This window comes from Camelus dromedarius, chromosome 3, assembly GCF_036321535.1.
Source record: "Camelus dromedarius isolate mCamDro1 chromosome 3, mCamDro1.pat, whole genome shotgun sequence".
NCBI classification, from domain to species: domain Eukaryota; kingdom Metazoa; phylum Chordata; class Mammalia; order Artiodactyla; family Camelidae; genus Camelus; species Camelus dromedarius.
In genome coordinates, this window is record NC_087438.1 from 24,945,125 (window position 1) to 24,967,743 (window position 22,619).

Below are 22,619 nucleotides of genomic sequence, written 5' to 3' on the forward strand. Positions count from 1 at the left end.
ATACTACAAAAGTAGTGTTGATTCTATCTCAGTGAATCACAATAGGAAGCACATGATGACAGATTGTCCTATTATTCATTACAATAATTTTGATCACTTGTTTAAGGTGGTGTCCACCAAAACTTCCAACTTTAAAATTATTATTTTTACCCTAAATTAGGAAAGAAGTTGTAGGGAGACATTTTGAAACTGTGTAAACACTCTGTTCTTCAGCAAACTTCACTCACTCATTTTATCATCTTTTCTACTTCTTGCCTAAATAAATTTTTACTGTATTGGCAAATTAATGATTGTTAACTCCATTCTCTTTCTTCATTTACTGTATGGCATATAAAAAGTTTGTTACAAAAAGTTTTGCCTTCTACCCTATCTATTTAATTATCTATCTGTCTATAGCTATTTATTTATTATCAGTATTAATTCCTGGGTCTATATCTATTCAATGGAATATACTCTCTTACCATCATTATTTATTTTAGAGCTTTTTCTTTCTTTCTTGCACATGATTTCCAGACTCATCTTGTACTTTCCTTGTCTCTGTCTTAAAATCATCCAGTTCTCAAGCAAACTTTTCAGTAGGGAATGGTATTTAGAAATCTGCATATGGTTGCTCAGAATGCTCACTGCTAATGAAGCACGACTGTTTATATCCCTTTCCAATGGACAGAGTTATGAAATACATAGATATAGTTTGAATATAAATACCATATTATATCCTCTCTATATAGCTATATTTATATTTAGTTTATAAAGATTATAAATTCACACTGATGCCTTCAATTTTAATGCCAACCACAGCAATGAGTCTAATCTTCCCATTTCCGTATTTGGAACTCCCCTTTTCAAAGTTAAGAAATCTGACTCTCAGCCTCTGTGGTATAGTCACAGATTTGCTCAGTTGTACTGTGCTCTGAAAGAAGGTTCTGATGTAGTAATCCACCAACTGTGAAAAACAAAACTACTCAATAGAGTACAAAATTTTTTGCAGCTCTTTTTTTCTTCATCCCCACAACACAAATATCCAAAGGACTGTGTTCAGAAGGCAATTGTGAGATCAGATTTGTGGTCACCAAAAGTGGGGCTGCAGGAAGGAGGAGTTGGATGAAGGTAGTCAAAAGGCACAAGCTTCCAGTTATAAGCTAACTCAGTACTAAGGATGTAAAGTGCAACATGATAAATATAGTTAACACTGCTATATGTTATATATGAAAGTTAAGAGAGCAAATCCTAAGAGTTCTCATCACAGGAGAAAATCTTGTTTTCTATTTCTTTAGTTTTGTATATGAGGTGATGTGTGGTAGTCATCGTTTCATGATGGAAGAAGGTCAGACCAGTATGCTGTACAGCTTAAATGTACACAGCGCTGTATGTCAATTATATTTCAGTAAAACTGGAAGGAAAAAAGAAAAGAAACTGAGGCACGAAACGCTTAAGTAGTGTGGTAGAGTCAGGACTAGAATTTAAGAACCAGACTCTTAGGAGATCTCATTGGCCAAAGGTTATGCACACGTATGTCAGAATCCTCTGCGGGTATTTTGTAAGTCTCTTTCAGTTCCTCTAAACATTTATAAATGGAATCACACTATACATAGTGTCACACAACTTTTGTTTCCCCCACTCGGCTATAACTTGGACATCTTTCCATGTTGATACCTATGTTTCCGTCTCATTATTAGTTCCTTATCCTTTACTGTCGCCCACGTGAGGTCTGATCACCCCGGCCTGCCTCTCAGAAAGAATCCTGCGGGCAAATTTAGCTAGAATCTCTCCTTTACTGCTGATGTCTCTTCACAGTAATTTTCCATTCACTGACCCCTACTCACCCCCTTGGCTAAAATCCCCACTTTTCCTTGTTTTGTTAGAGTTGAGTCCAATCTCTCTCCCCCACTGCAGGGCAATGATGTACTGATCCCTACACCCATCAAGATAATCCCCACCCCACCCCCACGAATGAGGCCTTCCTCACCACCTTTGTCAGAATCATTAAGTAATTTTTTTTAACACTCCCTCATTCTGCTTATTGGCTATGAATCCCCAGCTGCCCCTGCTGCACTCGGATTCCAGTTTCTCTTCCCTGTTGTAATAATCTTGGATAAAGTCTACCTTGACAGGGTTAACAAGTGTCAGCATAATTTCTCTTTAACAGGTGTAGTGTTCACTGGAAATGGGCAAGGGGAGGGTCACTGAAGATGGACCGACAGTGGTAAGCAGAGATAAATCCCAGAGGCCCTGTATTCCGAGCAGTGGGAGCCAACAGAGGGTTTCAAGTAGGGAGTTGTGAGATCAGGTTTCCAGGTCCCCAAGACCTTGGTGGCAGGCCTGTGGAGGATGCTTGGAGGGAACAAACTAGAGGCATCGTTGTCCACAGCTCACTGGCTGCAGCTGATCAGATTTCAGGAGTGAGGGTGGGCCTAAGGAAGCACCTGCCACCGAGTTGGCCCCAATGACTTACCAGTTGTTAAGGGAGAGCTTCCTACTGGGTGGGGGAGGGAGTTAGCAGTCAGGGAGCCCTGTGTTGGTCACTGGGACATCAAATGGTAGCTTTTGATTCCAAACACAACACAAGGGAGCTTCACACCTGCCTTTCGAGGGACTGTTGCCACAGACCATTTCAAGTGCTTTCATTAGAATTGTACAAATAAAACCTTACATCACACACACACGCATTTCTGCATGTGACATGCCCCTGGCTATGTGTGACATCCTTGCAGATTCAGAACTCATAGTGTAGGTAGACACCAGGCACTCAGTTATGCAGACTTCTAAAGAAAATCTTTTGCTAGAATTAGCAAGTGGACCCTCCCTATTTCTGCAGGAAGTATTTCTAGCAGCTGTGCCAATTTTCTTTTTAATCATCCCACGATCTGTTTAACGAACCTAGAGCAATCAAAAACTATGGTCCTCTCGGAGCCACTCTATATGTCTAACATTTCCTCTCTATATTTTTAACCATCAGATACCATGTACTTCAAAATTTTAGGGAGGAATTTAATTCCACCTGAGAAAGAAGAAGCAACTATGAGAATATAATCATTTGAAGATGAAACATTTCAATGAAAGCCATATACAAAAGAGACAGTTTTGTGCTTGAATTTAGGAAGAAAGAACAAAAGTTTAAAAAAAATAATAAAATTGTAAATATACACATACATGGAGGGAGAGAGAAAAGAGAAACCTGTAAACATAAAAGAGCCACTAAACCAGCACTCCTTGCTGCAACCAGGTTTTGCTGAAGAAAGAAACACCAAACAGACAGTTCAAAACCCTACAGTTTAAGCTGCACTTTTTCTTGTTTCTGTTACTGTGAACCGAATGTAATCCCTAAGGGGTTGCCATGTAGGGGTGTTCTCTACTACGTGGGTGTGACAGATGGAATGTTTAGTAAATCAAGAGTTCATGGCAGGGCCATAGCCACCGGACCTGAGGCCCCCAAGCCTTCCTTGCACACAGGTTCCATTCCTCCACTTAGGTCTCCGTGACCACACTCATTCAAGCGGGAATCTTGAGGAGGGAAGTGTGAAAAGTGGGACACAAACGCCGTCAGCAGTGGACCAAAGGCAGGCTCCTGCCTGACCAGCAAAGGGGGTGCTCTGTGCAGGAGGGGACTCGGAGCACAGACCAACGATGGGGGCTTAGGAGGGGCTGTCCCTGCCGACCTGCAGGACAGGAGCTGGGCATCCTGAGCTGTGAGGTAGGATGAAAAGGAGATGCAAGAGGAAGGCCCACGTGGAAGAACTGACCAAATAATTACGTGAGTTTCGTGAAAAGTGAAAGAAGGAGAAACTGGGAAAGAGGCTGAGAAGCCTTCCGGACAGGGAGGAGGAGCCAGCAGAGCGCTGCGCGCAGGGACCGCGAGGGAGTAGGAAGGGGCAGCGCCTGAGGGCGGGGCTCCGCTGGGCGGGGCAAACCCGCAGCCCGAGATCGGACTCCAAGGCGCAGAAGTAGGACGCGGGTGACTAGAAGCTCAAGGCGGGGGGGGGCAGTAGGGAAATGGGGAGTTACTGTTTAATGTGCGCAGAGTTTTAGTTTCAAAAAATGAGAAAAGCTCCGGACGTAGTTGGGAGTGATAGTTGCACAACAGTGTGAAAGCACTTAATGCCACTGAACCGTCACTTAATGGTTAAAAAGGAAAATGTTATGGGATGTATATTTAACTACAATTTTTTCAAAAGCAGTACGGGTTCACCCTAAGGATTTCTAAACAGAGGCAGAAAAGAGTGGAGAGCAGTCGGTGTGCCATCTGTAAGTAGAGGCGAGGGGAGGACACCAGGGGTGGACAGTGCTGAGGGAGGCCTTCAGAGAGCCAGGGGCTCCCCAACAATGCCCCCAAGACTGCATTTGGCATCAGGCCTTCTTCAGCTTCCTGGACCCGCACAGCCACCTGGCCACCAGGCCTAGCAGCTTCCCACAGAGCCACGCGGTGCCCAGGGTGGCCACCAGCAGGAACAAGAGGACGTCGAGCAGGTACTGCTCATACCACGGCTGCTGGAGGGCATGGGGCTTGAGGTGCGCCGCACCCCCTGTCTGGAGGATGTGGTCGATCCAGCCCACCAGCCGCTGGGCGGGGGTCAGGGGGTGGGAACGCCTGATGATGCTGGCGGCCACCACAGCAGATTTGTACCTGTTGGCGGAGACACAGGTCAGGTGTTTACTCAGGTGGCCTCAGAAGTCTTAGAGAACTTGTATCTCTCTCTCTCTCTCTCTCTCATACACACACACACACACACACACACACACACACTTTTCACCATATGCACAAAAGACTGCCTTTCAAGCACCAAGAGCTGTTGTCTGGGCCTTGTCACTGTTCAGCTGGGTCCCCTTGACAAGTTCGTACTGATACCTGCATGCAAAGATCCATGCTTAGTGCTAAAACTGCTAACATATAAAAGTGCACACGTATTATTCTGTGTCCTGGAAGTTTCAGCTTTTACTGCAAAAAAGACCCACGTGGTGCACATTGTGGTTTATGTCTTCATTCAGTGTAAGTAACCACAAGCCCAGAGAACAGCATACCTCTTGTCTTCCATGACTTGCTTCATCTTTAGAGCTAGTGTCTCAGCCTTCAACTGTTTTAACTGGATAGAGACTCCAAAATTTCTGGCTTCAACTCGGAGCATATTTTCATACTGGTCTCCAAGGATAGGAATCCCCACCATGGGCACACCATGTTGGATGGCCTCCATGACACTATTCATCCCACCATGGGTGACAAAAAGTCGGATGTGAGGGTGACCTGTTGCAAATAAGAAAAAGAGCAGAATATTTCAGGATGAAGTTTCAGGACACCAGGATAAGCAGAAAAGGCAAAAGAAAATACCAAGGAAAGTTTAAGGGATGCTAGAGCCATTGTAAAAGATGATTTTGCTTGCTACACAGCCAAGGATTCCAAGACTTCCCCCTGTATAGAGAATCCTTGCCTCAGCCAAAACCCAGAGGAGGCTCAGAACCCAGGGAGTTTTGTTGAGAATAGTTCTAAGCAAGGCATATACCCACCCATCCATCCTTCTATCTCCCCAATGCCTCTCTTTGCTTCTCTCATCTGTTTTCTCTTTGTGTTCCCCTATGTCTGTCTCTCTCTGAGCAAACTTTTCTCACCCAACAATTAAAAGCCATCTTCTCTGAATTCCTGATACATTCATTGACATCAAAACTCATGTAGCACTCATAAAACTTACACTGTATGTATTGTCTCTTTAAATATATGAGAAACCCCTTGAAAGCAAAGACTGGATTCTACACCTCAATATTGCAAGTCCAGCCTCTCCATCCCATCCTTATTTAGAGCTAAGTAAAATGATTGTTGATGGTGAAGAGTTCAGCTTGTGTCGGTCAACTGGGTTATGCATCACAGCCTCCTCGTTTCTTCTTTGAAATGAGAATCATATTCCACAGCCCAGACTTAAAGAAATACATTTGTAGAAGTGGAAACAGGAATCTGGTTTTTTTTTTTTTAATTCTACAGATTATTTTGTCATAGTCTTGGTTACCAGCCTCTGATCCAGTCAGTGGCTATGGCAGTGAGGGGTAACTAAGAAGCAGCTCTGGGCAAAGATAATCTGTTGAGGGGAGGAAATCCTCTGGTATCAGAGACTCAGTCTGCCAAATAACTGGCTATGAGGTTGCTCAGCTTGACATTCAGGTATATTAGCATCAATGTCGTGAATGTATGAGTTGCTCACACCTTAATAGTTAAGGAAGATGTACTGAAATGTGAGTGTGTCTGTGTGTGAGTGTGTACGGGAACATGGATGAACAGGTGCTCATGAAGCCACCAAATAGAGTGGCAATGTGCCCCCTGGTATGTGTTCTCAGAAATCACAGGTTGTTTAGGATTACTTTTGGGTGACCTCACCCAAGACCAAAGGCAGTAGGTCAATGTGACTTTGATGGCTGTAGATATCAGGCCTCAGATAGAAAAGAATGAAGGGGAGATTGCGGTTGTGGCATGTGGTCTCATAGGAAGTATAGTCTGATTCCCTAAGAGCTCCAACTGGCTGCCCAACTCCTGCCCTCTAAAGAATTACCTTGTGCTGATGAAGTGATCCAGCTAGAGATCAGAGACTTAATGAGCCCAAAGACTTGTAAATGAGAAGAAAGAAGCAATTCTGGGCAGTCCTTACCCAGGAGGTCATTCTGAGGAAGCCAGTCCACGAGTTTCACATTTGCTGCCAATTTGATGTCTTTGGGCCAATGGGAAGCTTTATACTTCCATATCACCCCTTGAGAGAGACTAGCAAAGGCAGCATTCATCTCCTTGGGGACTTCCTGGGACTGAATGACACTCACCATGGAGCCCAGGGTCACAAGGACAAAACCAGAGTCTCCAAACTTGGCGATGAAATTCTCAAATTCCTGGAGAGAGGTAAGAAAGGAAAGGAGCATGGTGTTTTTCAGGAATGCTTAGACAGCCATGAAATGAAAGCCAGCTGTTTACTGAATACACTCCCCTGTCCTTCCTAGAGCTCACTGTCCTGAAACTGTGTTCACAGCCTCTGAGACAGCCAGCTCTCCCTGTGCTGTGCTCATGCCCATTGTGTTGCTGGAAATAGCTTTCATTTTTGAAATCCTGACCTAGAGCCAGGACCATCCTAGACCCTCTCGTCATTTAGGTCCATGGAGACGTGGCCACTCAGGTGTCTTCCAAAGTCAGACCAGAAGCAGTAGGGAAAGGAAGAACACGAGTAGACAGGCAGGGTCTAGCAGAGGGAGGTGGCACATCTGGAGGCCAGAGTGGAGAAGCTGGGAGAAGCCTCTGGCATCAGAAGTGGAGGCAGAATGGGAAGGTAAGCAGCCACCGCACCCAATGCAGCAAGCAGCGTGCTTCCTCCCACATCTCACAATATTCTTAGTCACTGATCTGCGCAGTTCATCTCCTACCTCAGTGATTCAGTCACATGACTGCACAGCATATTCACGTGGGAAGATGTTTGTAAAAGCAGAAATGCCCAGTCCCAGGCCCAGACCTGGACAGCTTATTTTTTCAAGTCCCACAGGCAGTTCTGAAGGACAGTTGTGACCTAATGTTGTGATCTTGGCTTTAACACATTTTGTCAGTTCTTCCAAATATTTCTCTGGATCCTGACTCTCTCTGGACTTCTGTGGCTCCCTGAACCCCAGCTCCTAGACCTTTATCCTGTGGGGTTGATTCCATCTCCCATAACACTGCCTGATTTACCATCTTAAAGGACCAGTTTGACAACAGCGTTGTCATCCTGTTATAATTTAAAAGCAATGTAAAACCATTACATAAAAATTGGAAAACGCAGAGGAGAAAATGTTTTGAATAAAGCCTCTGTTATCTCACAACCATTATAATCCTTACTCCCAATATGCCCTTGCTTAACAACTCCCTCCCCCTGCCCTATGGCCAAGGCTGGCCTGCCCTCCTGTCAGGTGAAGCTTCCACCAGCCTGGCTGTGTTTGTACGACGGCATCTTCCACTCCCTCGTCCAGCCAGCATCACCCAGGGAACCCAGAAACATCTCACGTCTATTTTCACACTTTGGGGCCCCTGTTATCTCCATCCAGAACATATTCCCTCCCAGCTCCATTCAAAAAAATCCTGCCATCAACTCAGAGTCCATCTAGCCCGTGGATCGTTCCCCAGCTCTTCCTGCTCACTCAGTGCAAGGTCAGTAGCTCAGGCCAAATCAGGGCTCTTTGCGGCTCTGAAATAAATGGTAGTGGGAGAGCCATGTGTACCACCTGAGCCTCTGTCCCCGCATTTATAAAAGTGCAGGTCATCATACTTCCCTCTGGGTGGCAAGAGAGTAAAAAAGATAAATTCCACAAAATTGCAAGCCTGTGCCGATAGGTAAGAGGCAGGGAATTCATCTTAGCTTTCCTCCCATTTAGAAAACTTCTGCAGCAGTGGTTCTGAGTCTTATGCATTCAAACGGATTGGACAGTTTTGCAATTTACAATGCCCAGGCCTGACCCCAGATCAGTCAAATCAGGAGGCCCAGGTGGAGTTAAGGACCAGGGCTCTACAGTCTGGGGATGCTGGAGACAATGCCTGCATTCTCACTATGGGTCCCGCACAGTTCCGTCTTGATCACACCCTGTCTCACAGTGTTGTGTGTTTCTCCATCAGTAACTCATCCCCTTAACAATTCTTGCATGATATGATCATGCACAATGAAAATGTAAACATCAACTTACCAAAAGGCTTATCCAACCAGGGCCAGGACTGCAGTGAGGCAAGAGAGGGCCCCGGGAATAGTATTTAAGGAGGTCAATCTCAGAGTTGTCTAAGTCTTAACTCTGCGCTCGCATGACAGTGAAAGTCAGTACTTCCTGTAAAAGTGTGGCCTGGTGTCTCACTTACCTCACCTTGTACCCAGGATCCCAGTGGCGGGGGCAGCCGCCAGCTCTGCCCCGAGGACCTCTGCGTGAAATCCATATCAGGGGCTCAAGCTTGACTTACCTGTGGCACTGGTTTAATAGGTTTGGCCAATAAGCCTCCAACATACACGGTGTTGGGAAGCAGGGGCCGAGCAAATTCAAAGGCAAAGTCGGAGTTAACAAACCACAGCTCTGCTTTCTTTAGGAGATGAGACAAAACTGGCCTTGAGCCTTCCGGGAAATGCTCCTTGATGGTCTTGTCAAAGGCAGAGTGGATTCGCCGTTGCCTCATGCAGAAATTAAAGAACATCAGGAAATTCTTTACTCGGCCCCAGAAGTCCATGCGGTCAGTTAACAAGGAATGGAATACGGGAACATAAGACAGGGGGCTTGGTGGCCCAAAGTCCACAGTGCCAAATGAGGTAGGGAGAAAGGACACAAATGGCCTCCCAAGCTTCTCAGCAACCAGGAAAGGACAGTAGTCAAAAGTTTCAACTACCACCAAGTCAAAGTTCTCATTCTTTAAAGAATTCATGATATCATGTCTCCTGAGCAAATGACTGCACTGAAGCCCTAGTTGTTCCAAAATATTGAAATAGTGCTCAAATGTGCTTCTGTAAGAAGAAATAATAATAAATGATAAATATTCATTGGAGGTGTTAATACCACAATACATAAAAGAATCTTGGGCTACAAAGGAAATATCCTAGGAAAGACAGACCACACCTAGCAGTACCCATCTTAGTTGACCACTGTTCATAGATCAGTACCCTCTTTCCGGTCACTCTGGGCAGATGTTCTGCTCTCGAGAAGGTCCCCTTCCTTCTCTCTCCCTTTCCTCGCTTATCCAAATCCCCAGCACTGTCTGTGCCAGCTCTTAGAAAATATATGTTTGAACTCTCAATTCCTGAAATTCGCGGGCACAGATGAATTATGCCAACTGAAAACTAATTCCCATCAGTGGGACTCTGGGCCCATGGCAGACCTCAGAGATCTCTTTCTACTTGATAAATTCTGTGATGTTCTCTTTAAACTTCATTTACATACTGAACTTTTCTTTATGAATGGTTTTCTTGTTCACTTAGCAAAACTGTGGAAGTCACTTGGTGGCACCATCCCATACATATTGACAATATAAGCTATTTTTTAAAAAATTACTATGTAATCATGTATGGCAGATTTCCTCACCCAAGGGAATCTTTGGTCATATTAGAACTCAAAATCTCAGCTAAAAGTGGGAATTTCAGGTTTCTATGCCCACAGATTAAGCAAAGAAAAAAATCCTGATTTTGAAACACGTTAGTCTTTCCACTTCAATGCAGGCTGAGGCATCCAGAGAAGATAATGGCAAAGCTTACTGACATGTAATGAAGACATTGCCTGTGGGATTATTCTAGGAACCTGTCTTCCTGCAATGCTTTCCCATCACTGCCTGGATAGAATATGGCTCTGTTTCCTGTTTGTACAACATATGGGGAAATAGATGAGGACAGCCATCTGCACTTTAAGGTACCAGAGCTAACAAATGCAAGGACTCAAGACATCAGAGGCCTCCTGGCTACCTGAAGGACCAAGAGAACCAGTATTCTGGCATAGCTATAACTGTCCACCACTGCACTGTTGCACCTCAGACAGAGAAGGTCCAGAGACTGAGACATCATTTTTAGCAATATGCAGGTCTCTATCTAATTCTTAGGGTTAACTTCAAGTCATACAATGGGAGTGACCAGCTCAAATCATCTTCTACAGTGTATTTTTAAGGATTTCACATAACAAAGGAGTGGTTACCAAAATTTTGGGATAATTTCAGTAATGCTATAAAAATCCTAGAATATAGCTCATTAATCATAGTTAAAATTTAGCTAATAAATAGAAAAAATTTCAAGAATGCATGGTTACCTATATCTGTCCTCAAAAATATTAAATTAGGGGGGAGTAGACAAATCATATAGTATATAACTAACATCATGAGACAATATAGATTAAGTGTCAGATGTAGGTTAGATCAGACCTATACCAGAGGGACTGTGGTCTTCCAGTTTGAGTGAGGAATGGAGGCTTTCTGGAAATAGTCAGATTTCAGCAGTTACCTTGATTAGCAAGTAGATTTTCAAGAAAAAAAAGAGGGAATGAGTCTTCTGTCATTACCCAAGATAGACATGGATCTCTTCTGCCTTTCCACTTTTGTGTCTAAGATTAAGGAGTTATGTGTTCCTTTCCACTCCAGATGAAACAAAAAGAGAGCCAGCTAGAGACTGGCACTTGCCAAATGTCTCTATAAGGAATGAATCACGCTGGCCCTTGCCACCTACCTCTATAGGGATTGGATCATGAACTGCTGCACACACCCTGAAAGGCATTCAGGGTGGAGATCAGGAATGAGGTGCTCTGTGCTCTGGGAAAACTGGCAGACCAGGCCTTCAGATTGTTAGATATTTTCCAGAGGAGATTTTAGGAGTCAAAATTCTTGCATCATCTCATAGCTAGAAAAACACTAAAATCATCAACGGAGCCCTCTGTTCCTCACGACTAGCAGCAACCTCCTGCAAAAAAACGTGTCCTTGATTGCATGTACCCCCCTTCACCAAAATCACTCATATACTGACCTTCCCCCTACCTCTTTGGAGCAGTTCCTCAGAGCTGTCTGAAATGCTGTCTCCCAGGCTACAGTCCTCATTTTGCCCCAAATAAAACTTGACTCACAACTCTCACAGTGTGCATGTTTCTCTTTTTTTTTAGTCGACAGGAATCAGCTTCATGTCTTATTTTGCACAAGGTTGATTGCTTTTTAAAAGGGCTTTACATGGCCAGATGTTCAACTTCTACAAAACCATTGTTTAAAAGTCTCCCCTAGATACATGTGAGGATAAAGGAAGAAAAATAAGTGGAAAAGGTATCTTTAATTTAGCTACCAACAATGAGAGGTTAAGGTGCCTATGCTTCTGTGTTGTGAGAATATAGACAAAAATTTTAAGTGAAGTGTTGCGAAGAAGTCCCAAAAGAAGCTACCCCCAACTTGCTACACAAGTACCTTTGTGTTTACAATGGAAGAGAGAAAGCACAGAGCAAGAAAAATCTCCAGTGGCTGGAATGGATGATTTGGTGTGAAACACTTGTTTACCCAACTATTCACCCATCATCCAGCCCCACCTCCCTCCTTCTCTCCATTCATCCAACCATCCCTTTGTCAAATCCTCAGTACAAGCATCCACCCATTCACTTATATTACCAACATTTTGACTCCTTAGTTCAAACAATTTAAAACATTACCTGCCTCCCAAAGTTTCTTCCATAAAGAAATCAAAGGACTTTTTAAATTCCTTGTTAAAATCTTCAGGTAGAAGCCAGTTAATGACATTGTATGATTTCTCACCCTCTTTAAAACCTAAGAAAACACCAATGGGTTAAGTAAGATAAATATGTCACACAACATGGATTAACAGCGTGATAATACCAACATTTGATTATGGCCATAATTTTGTATTTATTTGAATCTTTGTCTTTTGAACTATTTTTGTTCCATCTGGTTGCTTTCTCATTCAATCCCGTATACTGAAAGTGTTTATTGAGAACCTTCCAATAATTCAGGAATGCTTTTCTATTTAAAGCTATGGAAACTTTCATTTAAAGCTTTCATTGAATGTATAGCTATTTGTCTCATTTTACTGCTGAGAAAACAAAGTTAATTAGTTTAAGACAATTTGTCAAGGTTGATTCCAGAGCCTCTGCTCGTTCTGTTTTAGAAAAATTCAACTTCATTATTTAAAGTGATACATCCAAATAGTTTTGTGATTCAGTGAAAAATACTGAATGGCTTAATTAAAATAGTATTATTCTGCACTGCTACTCACCAGCTTGACTTCTTCCCAATGACCCATGTGTAATAAAAAGTCTGAGTCTATTTTTGATGTTTGACTGCTGGCAGGCTTCAAGCCCTACCTCCCTTTCCCTCTTCTGAGTCTAATTTGGGCAAAGTGATAAGAAAGTCCACATGCTCCCTCCTCTGGCCCTAAGTGGAAGTTTCAAACCATGCAGGTTAAGACAATAGGGAGAACCCTAACTATACCCCAACCCCTTACCCACAGTAAAAACTAAAGCTAGTTATCCCTCCCTACTCTACACAGCTATTTTTTAGGTGCTTGGGAACCTGCCTTGTTCTTCCCAAAATAAGGCCATATTATTTGAATAATAAACCTTTCATACTCTTAATACGTGTGTGCCTACATCAGTCATGACATTCACTCAGCTCTGTGTAGGGATTGGGAACAGATTAATGGTGGGCCTACACAGCGCAGCTCCCATACCCAATCTTAGTGAAATAACCGACTCTATTCAAGGATCTACTGGGAAATACTTGGCAGTCATTGATTTGGCTAACCCTAACCCTACCCTAACCCATGGTAACCACAAATCAAAAACTTATGATACATACAGAACAAAAAGTAGAGAGAAAGGAACACAAGCATACTGCTAAAGAAATCATCAAACCACAGGGAAGACTAAAGAAGAAAAGAACAGAGAAGGACCGCAAAAACAACCAAAAAACAAGTAACAGAATGGCAATAAATACCTATCAATAATCACTTTAAATGTCAATGGAATAATGCGCCAATCAAAAGACATAGGGTGGCTATTGGATTAAAGAAACAAGACCCATCTACAAGCTGCCCACAAGAGACGCACTTGAGAGCTAAGACACACACAGACTGCAAGTGAGGGGGTGGGAAAAGATATTTCATGCAAATGGACATGACAAGGAAGCTGAGTAGCAGTACTCACACTACTCACACTACTCACACAGGACAAAATCGACTTTGTAACAAAGTCTATAACAAAAGACAAAGAAGGGCATTATATAATGATAAAAGGATCAACACAAGAATAGGATATAACCTTAATTAACATACATTAACCTAATATAGGAGCACCTAAATATATAAAGACAATATTGAGGAGGGAGATCAAGATGGGGGAGTAAGAGGATGTAGAGCTCACCTCCCTCCACAAACACATCAAAAATATATATATACATACATGTGGAACAATTCTCGTGAATAACTAACCAAACTAGTAGAAGGACTTCTATACAATCAAGGACATAAGAAGGAGACACACATCATCAGGTAGGACAGGAAGGAAAGCCCCACGTTCGGATCTGCGCCCCAGGAGGGAACTCAGAGGAAACAGGAGATTGCACAGGTGGACACTCACCCTCAGGAGCGAGCAAGTCAAGCCACAGACTGGGTGTCCCAGCCCTAATGTCCTATGCATAGGAGAAAAGTCCTCCCCTCTGCCCCAGCTGCTTGGAGAGCCTCTGGGACATACATAAAGGCTGGAGAAGCCTAGCCTCCACTTGTGAGGAGTGTGCGGGTGCTGGCTGGCCCCAGACAGGGTGGAGAGAGGTCTGCCCTAGCGGCCGCCACCGTGCTGCACTCTGAGTCTGAGCCGAGCACACACCCAGCCTCACTCACTCCACACCACAGCCTGGCACTGGATCTAGGGTGGCCAGGATCTGGGAAAAGACTCAGTCTAGGGATGCAGAGGTGACCCAGGACCCCAGGATGTGGCCCAGGTGGGGAAGCAGTAGCCACTGTTGGTGCTTACTCAGATGGCACACCAGAAGCAGCCCAGACTTCTGACGGCAGCGTGGCCACTTGAACTCCCACAGCCACCGTGCCAAGCTCTCCAGTCCCAGTCAAGCAATTGCTCTGGCCCCGCCCACTCCACGCCAGCAGCCTAGCACTAGATCTGAGGCAGCCACAGGAGGGGAACAGACAGGATCCTGGCTGCATCTAGGCGGAGCTGCAGACCCCCAAGCAGGCAGTGCATCAGATCTCTGTAAGCACCCAAGCCCCACTTGCTTCGATACTCCCCTTCTTTGGGGTAAAGGCCCCAGCATGAGAAGAAGGGAAAACACACGCTTACAGAGAACAGAGCCAGCATAAGCTGACCCTTAAGGTTTCCACACTAGCAACTTGAGAGTAAACCCCACTCCTGACAGGCAAGTAATGGCCACTGAGCAGAGAGGAAGTCCCATCTCACAACCTGTACAGCCTCCTCCAACACCAGCTCTTCCTCTACCAAGGTGATGACCGTCAGCACACCTGGAGGAAAGACATGACTGGCCTCCACATCAAATCCAGCCCTCCCATCAAAGGCACTGGCACATTTGGTACCTAGGGATGCTCCCACAAGAGATCAGCTCTTCAAGACCATGATTCATAGAGACAGAGAAAGTTAAGTAAAATGAAAAGGCAGACGAACTACTCTCAATTGAAAAGCAAGAGAAAACCCCTGAAAAAATAATGAAACAGGGATAAATAATCTGCCAGACAATGAATTCAAAATGTTGGTAATAAAAATGCTAACTGAATTAGGAAAGAAAATTGATCTAAGCAGATTATTTGAACAAGGAACTAGGGTTAAGGATATAATATAATATAATATAATATAATATAATATAATATAATATAATACTCAATCAAAAATAGAGAATTCAATATCTGAGTTTTTTTTTTAAGCCCTCTAGAAGCAGTAAGTAGCAGACTAAATGACAAAGAAGAACATGTAAAGTGATCTGGAAGATAGAATAATGGAAATCATCCAATCAGAGCAGTAGACAGAAAGACAAATTGAAAAAAAAAAGCAACATATGTGATCTATGGGATAATATTAACCATGCCAATGTTTGCATTATAAGGGTTCTAGAAGAGAGAGAGAAGGGCATTGAAAATGCATTTGAAGAAACTATGGCTGAAAACTTTCCAAACCTAAAGAAGGAAAAGATATCCAGGTACAGGAAGCACAGAGGGTCCTAAACAAGATAAACCCAAACAGACCCACACCAAGATATATCATAATTGAAATGGCAAAAGTGAAAGATAAAGAGAAAATTCTAAAGGCAGTAAGAGCAAAAACAAGTCACATACAAAGGACTGCCCATAAGGCTATCAGCTGATTTCTCTGCAGAAACTTTGCAGGTCAGAAAGGAGTGGTATGATATATTCAAACTGCTGAAACAAAAAAGCCTCTGCAACCTAGGACCCTCTATGAAGCAAGATTATCATTTAGAACAGAAGGAGAGATAAACATCTTCTCAGGCAGGCAAAAACAAAAAGAATTCAGCAATACTAAACTTAACCTAAAACACTGAAGGGTATTCTCTAATTGGTAAAAAAATTACTTATAGGAAAGGGAAAATCCCATTAGGAAAGGCAAATATAGACTAAGGATTGAAGGTCAGCTGCCTTAGTGCACTGATGCCATTTCTTTATTAAAGGTGTTAATAAATAAATGAGATGGGGAAACATACTCAGATTAGGAGTTAATAAATGGCTCAAACATTTCAATACACTGAAATAAGCATCAGGTCAGAAATAATAACCTAACCATGTATTTCCCTGATTTGCTGGTGTCTAGCCTAGATCTACTACTCAAGTGAAGAAGGAATATAGTGTTTCAAAGCCTCGGGAATGCCCACAATTAGGGAATATTGAAAGAAACTCTAGGCACTTAAACCTGGAACCTAAGAATAAAATGGAAGGGATCCATAAGCTCCCTGAATTGTTTATAGATTTGGGCATACATTTATTGGCTAAAGGGGTAAAAGGTAGTTTCAGTAATTTCTCAACGTTCATGCCAAAATTATTTTTAACCTAAAAATTTAATTTAACTTAATTTAATTTAAAATTTTAATTAGATTAAACTATAACTCTTAAAATTAAATTTTAATACACTACAGTTATTTCATCAGATCTGCTGTCGAGGAAGATGCAAGAGGATATGAGTATAAAATATGTTCAGTGAAGAAAACAGAACTTAATCTAGAAGGTGTTTGAAATGGTTTTAAGTAGGGACTCAAACAGATATTTGTACACCAATATTCATAGCAGCATTATTCACATATTCAAAAGATGGAAACAACAGAAATGTCCATCAACAGGTGAACAGACAAAATGTGATATATACATATAATGGAACGTTATTCAGCCTTAAAAAGTAATGCAGTTAGGGCACATGTTACAACATGAATGAGCCTAAAAGACATTATTCCAGGTGAAATATGCAAGATACAAAAGAACAAATATTTTATGATTTCATCTATGTGATGTATCTAGAATAGTCAAATTATTAGAGAAGTAAAGTAAATTGTGTTTACCAGGGGTTGGGGCAATGGGTACTGGGCAGTTACTGTTTAATGGGTACAGAGTTCCAGTTTCAGATGATGAAAAAGTTATGGAGGTGGATGGCAGAGATAGTTGCACAGCCATGTGAATGTACTTAAAGACACTAGACTGTACACAAAAATGGTTACAATGTCGATTTCATGCATGTATATTTTGCCGCAATAAAAAAAACTTAAATTTCAATGGAAAAAAATTATTTTAACAATCTGAACAATTACAAAGCCTGAAGTCACCTTCAAAGTTTTGTAACTTCTCAGAATTTTGTTCCTCAAAGACGCTGCTTAATAATGGATTTTTTTAAAGTCAAAGCCTGAGCAATTCTTCAAATTGAGCAATCCAGAGCTAAATCCACTCAACGCTGTTATTAACCTGCCACGTGACTTTGAGTTAATCATTTGCTTTCTCAGAGCTGCCATTTCCTTCTCTGACAACAGAGAGGAGTTGATAAAATTTATGAGCTCATTTTTGCTAAATTCTTTAGATTTTAGGCACTTCCTACATCAGTATACATAAACTCATGGGCAGGCACTGATTTGTCAAGAAAACAGATTATCTCAATGATAGATTCTGATCTTAGCTGCACAAATAAGGGACTCCCTGAGAAAGCTTCTTTAAATTTCAGATATCATAAGAGGAGATGTCATTTATGCTATAGAAAAATAAAAGTGATCCTTACCTATTAGAAAGCTCATATATGAATAATACATCTGGTCAACAGATTTTCAAGCCAAATTATAAAGTAGTATTTATCAAAGCAGTCTGTGACAATGTGTTCAGGGTTGCTTGAGATGGAGTAGAAGTCCAGTAATGGAGGAGAAAATGGGACTACAGAGTGTGGAGTCCTGGTGGACAGAGCCCAGAAGTTTTCCTATACCTTACATAAACACACACACATAAACGTACATATGCACACACCCACCCTTTTCATTCTTTCAATCCACTTAGACTTTTGGAGAAGGGTGATTTTTTTTTTCCTGTGTTATTAAATCTTTTTAAAAATGGAAGTATAGTCAATTTACAATATTGTTTTAGTTTTTTAAATAAACTACTTGAAAAGCCCTTCTATGCAAAAGACATTGTTGTTCTTTGCCTGGAATACACAAAATTAAGAGTTCATGAGAAAGGATACCTGACAGCAATAAATTTCCTCTCTGGAGAAACATGGTGACATTATGACCGTGGTCTTGAAGAATCTGAGAGATCCGGTCCATCAGTAGGAAATGGCTTCCACCTAGGAACAATGAACAACTTCATTTTTATAATGATGAGTGAAGAAGTCCTAAGATTGATGCTGATAAATCCAGGAGGGGGCCAGGTAGGGAAACAGAAAGTTGGTGGGAAGTAGAGGAAATGAGTTTCATCAGTCAGTCTCTCCAGTTCATTCTGAGTGAGCCCTCGCCCACCCACCCAGAGCCTGCTGGTCTGCTGGCCTTGACATGTGGCAAACCGCCATCAAAGAAGTTTCCTTCTTGTGACTCTGGTCTCCCGTCAGTGTGAGAAGCTTTTCATTTTAAGGCCCTAAGGAATTCCTGATCCTAAGGTACACACTGCCTTTTAGCCAGGGACTTATGGAGACACTGTGTCCTAAAGAAACAACTGCACTGGTGGAAATTTGGGCACAGTCCTATGCATGTGAGTGTGAAGTGTTCCTAATGGACAATCAACCAGAGCTATTTCTGGAATCCTTCTCTCTGGAAAGGCATGCTAGAGTAGGAGCCAGAAATATGGGTGCTTGAATGTGAGTCCAAGAAGCAGCCATTGAAGCAGAAGGATGTGGGGCCACCACTTAGAGCCAAAATGCTTGAGATTCAAATGTATTGGGCAGAAGTTTTTCAGTTAGGGCCTGAATTTTTCACATCTATTAAGGCATGCAAGATAACTTGCATGTGGGGCCCGTGGGGCAGACCTGCAGGAACCTAAATGCATGGGAGACTGGGACATCCCCCATCCTAGGACAATTCTGGGATCCTAAGAAAAGCTTCACCCTTGGGAGAGGTATGCGCTCCATCGTACTAACCTCTTAGAACTGCTCCAACACAGGGACTTGGCTTGAATCTAAGGGTCTCAGCAGCAGAGAGGCCAAATCAGGAAAGAAGATAATGGCAAATGACAAGAGTCTGGAGATTGAGGTTAGAGGGGTATAGAGCTAGAGAAACAGTGAGTAGCTAATTCTCAAATTTTTAATACATAGACTTGTATAATCTGCAGTAACAGGAAATAATAAAGTAGAAATCCTCTTGCCCGCATTTTAATCCTAAGACCTGGGGGTCAGGAAGAAGGGGTGACGGCGGGTGCACCCAATCGCGGAGGGTCTTGGTGAGCCCCAGCACATTCTGGGGCACAGGCGTGGCTTCCCGCACTTTACAAACCACACCAGCTCCCTCTCAGAGTCTGCAGAAGGAGAACTGTACTTTCAGGCCGTGAGGGAGTTCTTTTGCGTTATCACCACAAACAATCAGAAAGAAAAAAGATTTCGAATGGAGTTAAAGAGTGATTTTGAAACCCCCCACTGAAAGGTGGGTGACAGCGGAAGCTCGGGGAGAATGGTATTTGGGTAAGAAACCCTGAGTACATATTGGTATGTACCATTAGGGAGGTCTGCTGTGCTCTTGCAATAGGCGCCTCACTTCCCTGACCCTTAGTTTCCTGCTCAGAAAAACATACTGGGAACTGGATTAGATGATCAGTGGTTCCTTCCAGCTCTAAGATACCCAAGTCTCAGTGATCTAAAAGTGGTCTAAGAGAGCCCACGGTGGGTTAAAATAAAGTCTTAGGGAAGACTTTATTACCCCATGATTACCCCTGTATCTTGATACATTCCTCTGGATGAAAACACTCCACTCTCCTAATTGTCATTGAAAAATCTTCCCTGCTCCACCTTAGCTCCTATGCAGCCTCAGAAAATTACCAGTGCTGCCCCTAGGAGCACCTTTCCTTGGTCTCTAAGAGGCTGCAAACGCTAGCTAGCCACAATCGTGTGCGCTCCAGAAGTTGTGAACCTCTGAATTTCCAGCCTGCGCCCTGGAGGAGGCGTCCAGAGGTCTCCAGCACTGGGCTGGATCTCAAACTTCTGGCCCCAGCTCCGCACTATGGAGAGCGTAAACTGAGCAGCAAGAGAGAGGAGAGGGTACTCCTGTTTTCTCCAAACTATCCCGTCTACCTCGGTGGCTGCAGGGCCCCTTTTCTGCCCACACTAAGGGCTCCCACCTTTTCATCCGCCGGCCGACCGGGGAAACAAATCCGCCCAGACTGGAAAAACACATGGACCAAGGGCTGTTTGGCTGAGCCTTGGCGCAGGTGCCTGGGACAGACCTGTCTCTGGATCTTTAGCCGCGCACTCACCCATCAGGGACAGAGTTAGGATTTTGGCGGTCTCTGAAAGCAGGAGCCCAGGCAGTAGGAATCCGACGAGAAGCAGCACCCGCTGTCCCCGCATCCTCGCTCCGTGTTGAAGCTGCGGAGCCGAGCCCTGTGCTGAGTGTCCTGTGCTGAGAGTGTCCTGTGCTCCGCGCCCCGCGTCCCGCGTCCCGCGCACGCGGCGAAGGAAAATGTTGCGCCGGGAACAGAAGGCGCTCAGGCAGTGCAGGAAGGGCGCGGTCTGGAAACTTGGGGAAAGGTAAGAGCTGATCCTGCCCCTCTTCCCTTCTGTTTGTCCCTTCCTGCCCTCCTCCCTCAGGGCGGACACCATTGGATATTCTGTCCTCATCCTCCCTATTTGGGTAGCGGAAAGGAGGGGTCAGTGAGTTGATCCTTAACCCATTGCTGTCAACATAATTTTCGTCCTCCCTGCCTGGACAATACTCTGAATCAGGAATGGTAAGGACCTTGTGAAATCACGTGGCTGACAGCTCCACCTCCAAGTGACTTGAACCTATCTTTGTTTTATGGACGCTTCCCCGAATTTATGGCACCCCCACCTCCTAACGGCTCTAATTATTTCATACTGCCATCCCCATGGCCCATTTCCCCAGGTGCCTGCTTAAAACTCTGCTAGTGTCCTCAACTCGAGACCTCCCTAAGCAAATCCCCAAGGGAACTTGACCTACCTTTCCTGGATTATAGTTCTGAACGCCTCGTAAGGAGGTAACTTATTCATGAAGAGGTGTTAAGAGTCTTAATTCTGAAGTCCAGGTGGTCACCTGGAGGACTGAACCTCTAATTCTGAATGAGCTTCACAAAATAGGTCTAGAAATCTTTCCAGAGTCTTCTCAGGCACAAGCTGGGGTCATCGTGTAATTCTGCCTCTGTTTTTTAAGATTTGACACCCAAAGCAAAGGCAACAAAAGCAAAAATAAACAAGTGGGAATACATCAAACTAAAAAGCTTCTACACAGCAAAGGAAACATTTCATCAACAAAATGAAAAAGCAACCTACAGAATGGTAAAAAAAAAAAAATAGTTGCAAATCATCTATTAAGAGGTTAATATCCAAAATATACAAAGAACTCATACAACTCAATAACAAAATAATCGATTAAAAACATATCCTTGGACAAAGGATATGAATAGACGTTTATCCAAAAAAGGCATACGGATGGCCAAAAGGTGCTCAACATCAATGATTGTCAGGGAAGTATAAACTAAAACGAAAATGAGATATTCACACCTTTTAGAATGGCCATTATCAAAAAGACAAGAAATAACAAGTGTTAGTGAGGATGTGGAGAAAGGGAACCCTTGTGCACTGTTGGTGGGAATATAAATTGGTGCAGCCCCTATGGAAAATAGTGTGGAGGGCCTCAAGAAATTTAAAGTGGAACTACCATATGATCCAGTAATTCCACTTTTGAGTATTTATCTGAAAGAAATGAAATCACTATCGTGAAGAGACATCTGTACTCCCTTGTTCATTGCAGTGTTATTCACATTAGCCAAGATGTGGAAACAAGCTAAGCTGCTGTTCCTCAATGGATGAATGTGAAAAGATGATGAAGTATATAAATATATTTATATAATGGAATATTATTCAGCCACGAAAAGAATGAAATTTTGCTATTTGTGGATGGACCTTGGGGGCATCATGTTAAGTGAAATAAGCCAGACAGAGAAAGACAAGTAACTTATGATCTCACTTACATGGGAAATCTAAAACAAAAACAAAACAAAAAATGAGCTTATAGATACAGGGAATAGATTGGTGGTTGCCAGAGGCAAGAGGTGGGAGGTAGGCAAAAATGGGTGAAGGAGGTCAAAAGGCAGAAAGCTCCAGTTATAAAATACATAAGTCATGGCGATGTAATGAACAGCATGGCCACTATAGTTAATAATACTGTCTTGCCTTTTAAAGTTGCTAAAAGAGTAAATCTTAAAAGTTCTCTCCACAACAAAAAAATGTGTAATTATGTGAGGTGATGGATGTTAACTAGACTTACTGTGGTGCTCACTTTGTAATACATACAAATATCGAATCTTTATGTTATACACCTGAAATTAATGTAATGTTGTATTTCAATTATACCTCATAAAATTTTTAAATTAATTTTTAAAAACAAGTAGAAAACAAAAGCCTTCAATGGATTTCACGTCTACAAGTTGAAGTGAGTCCTTGAATTCTGTTTATACTATATCTTCTATCTACAGGTCTTT

General features: G+C 42.9%; 1 protein-coding gene across 1 annotated transcript; it reads right to left on the reverse strand.

The window, feature by feature from the left end:
• Positions 1 to 2,967: 2,967 nt before the first annotated feature.
• Positions 2,968 to 20,811, reverse strand: UGT3A2 (UDP glycosyltransferase family 3 member A2). Its single transcript, XM_010977598.3, has 7 exons — positions 20,376 to 20,811; positions 18,163 to 18,264; positions 12,118 to 12,232; positions 8,930 to 9,461; positions 6,624 to 6,855; positions 5,017 to 5,236; positions 2,968 to 4,621 (listed from the first exon to the last, which is right to left on the reverse strand). The coding sequence occupies exons 1-7, from the start codon at positions 20,737 to 20,739 to the stop codon at positions 4,345 to 4,347; spliced, it is 1,842 nt and encodes a 613-aa protein (XP_010975900.3). The 5' UTR covers positions 20,740 to 20,811; the 3' UTR covers positions 2,968 to 4,344.
• Positions 20,812 to 22,619: the final 1,808 nt, after the last annotated feature.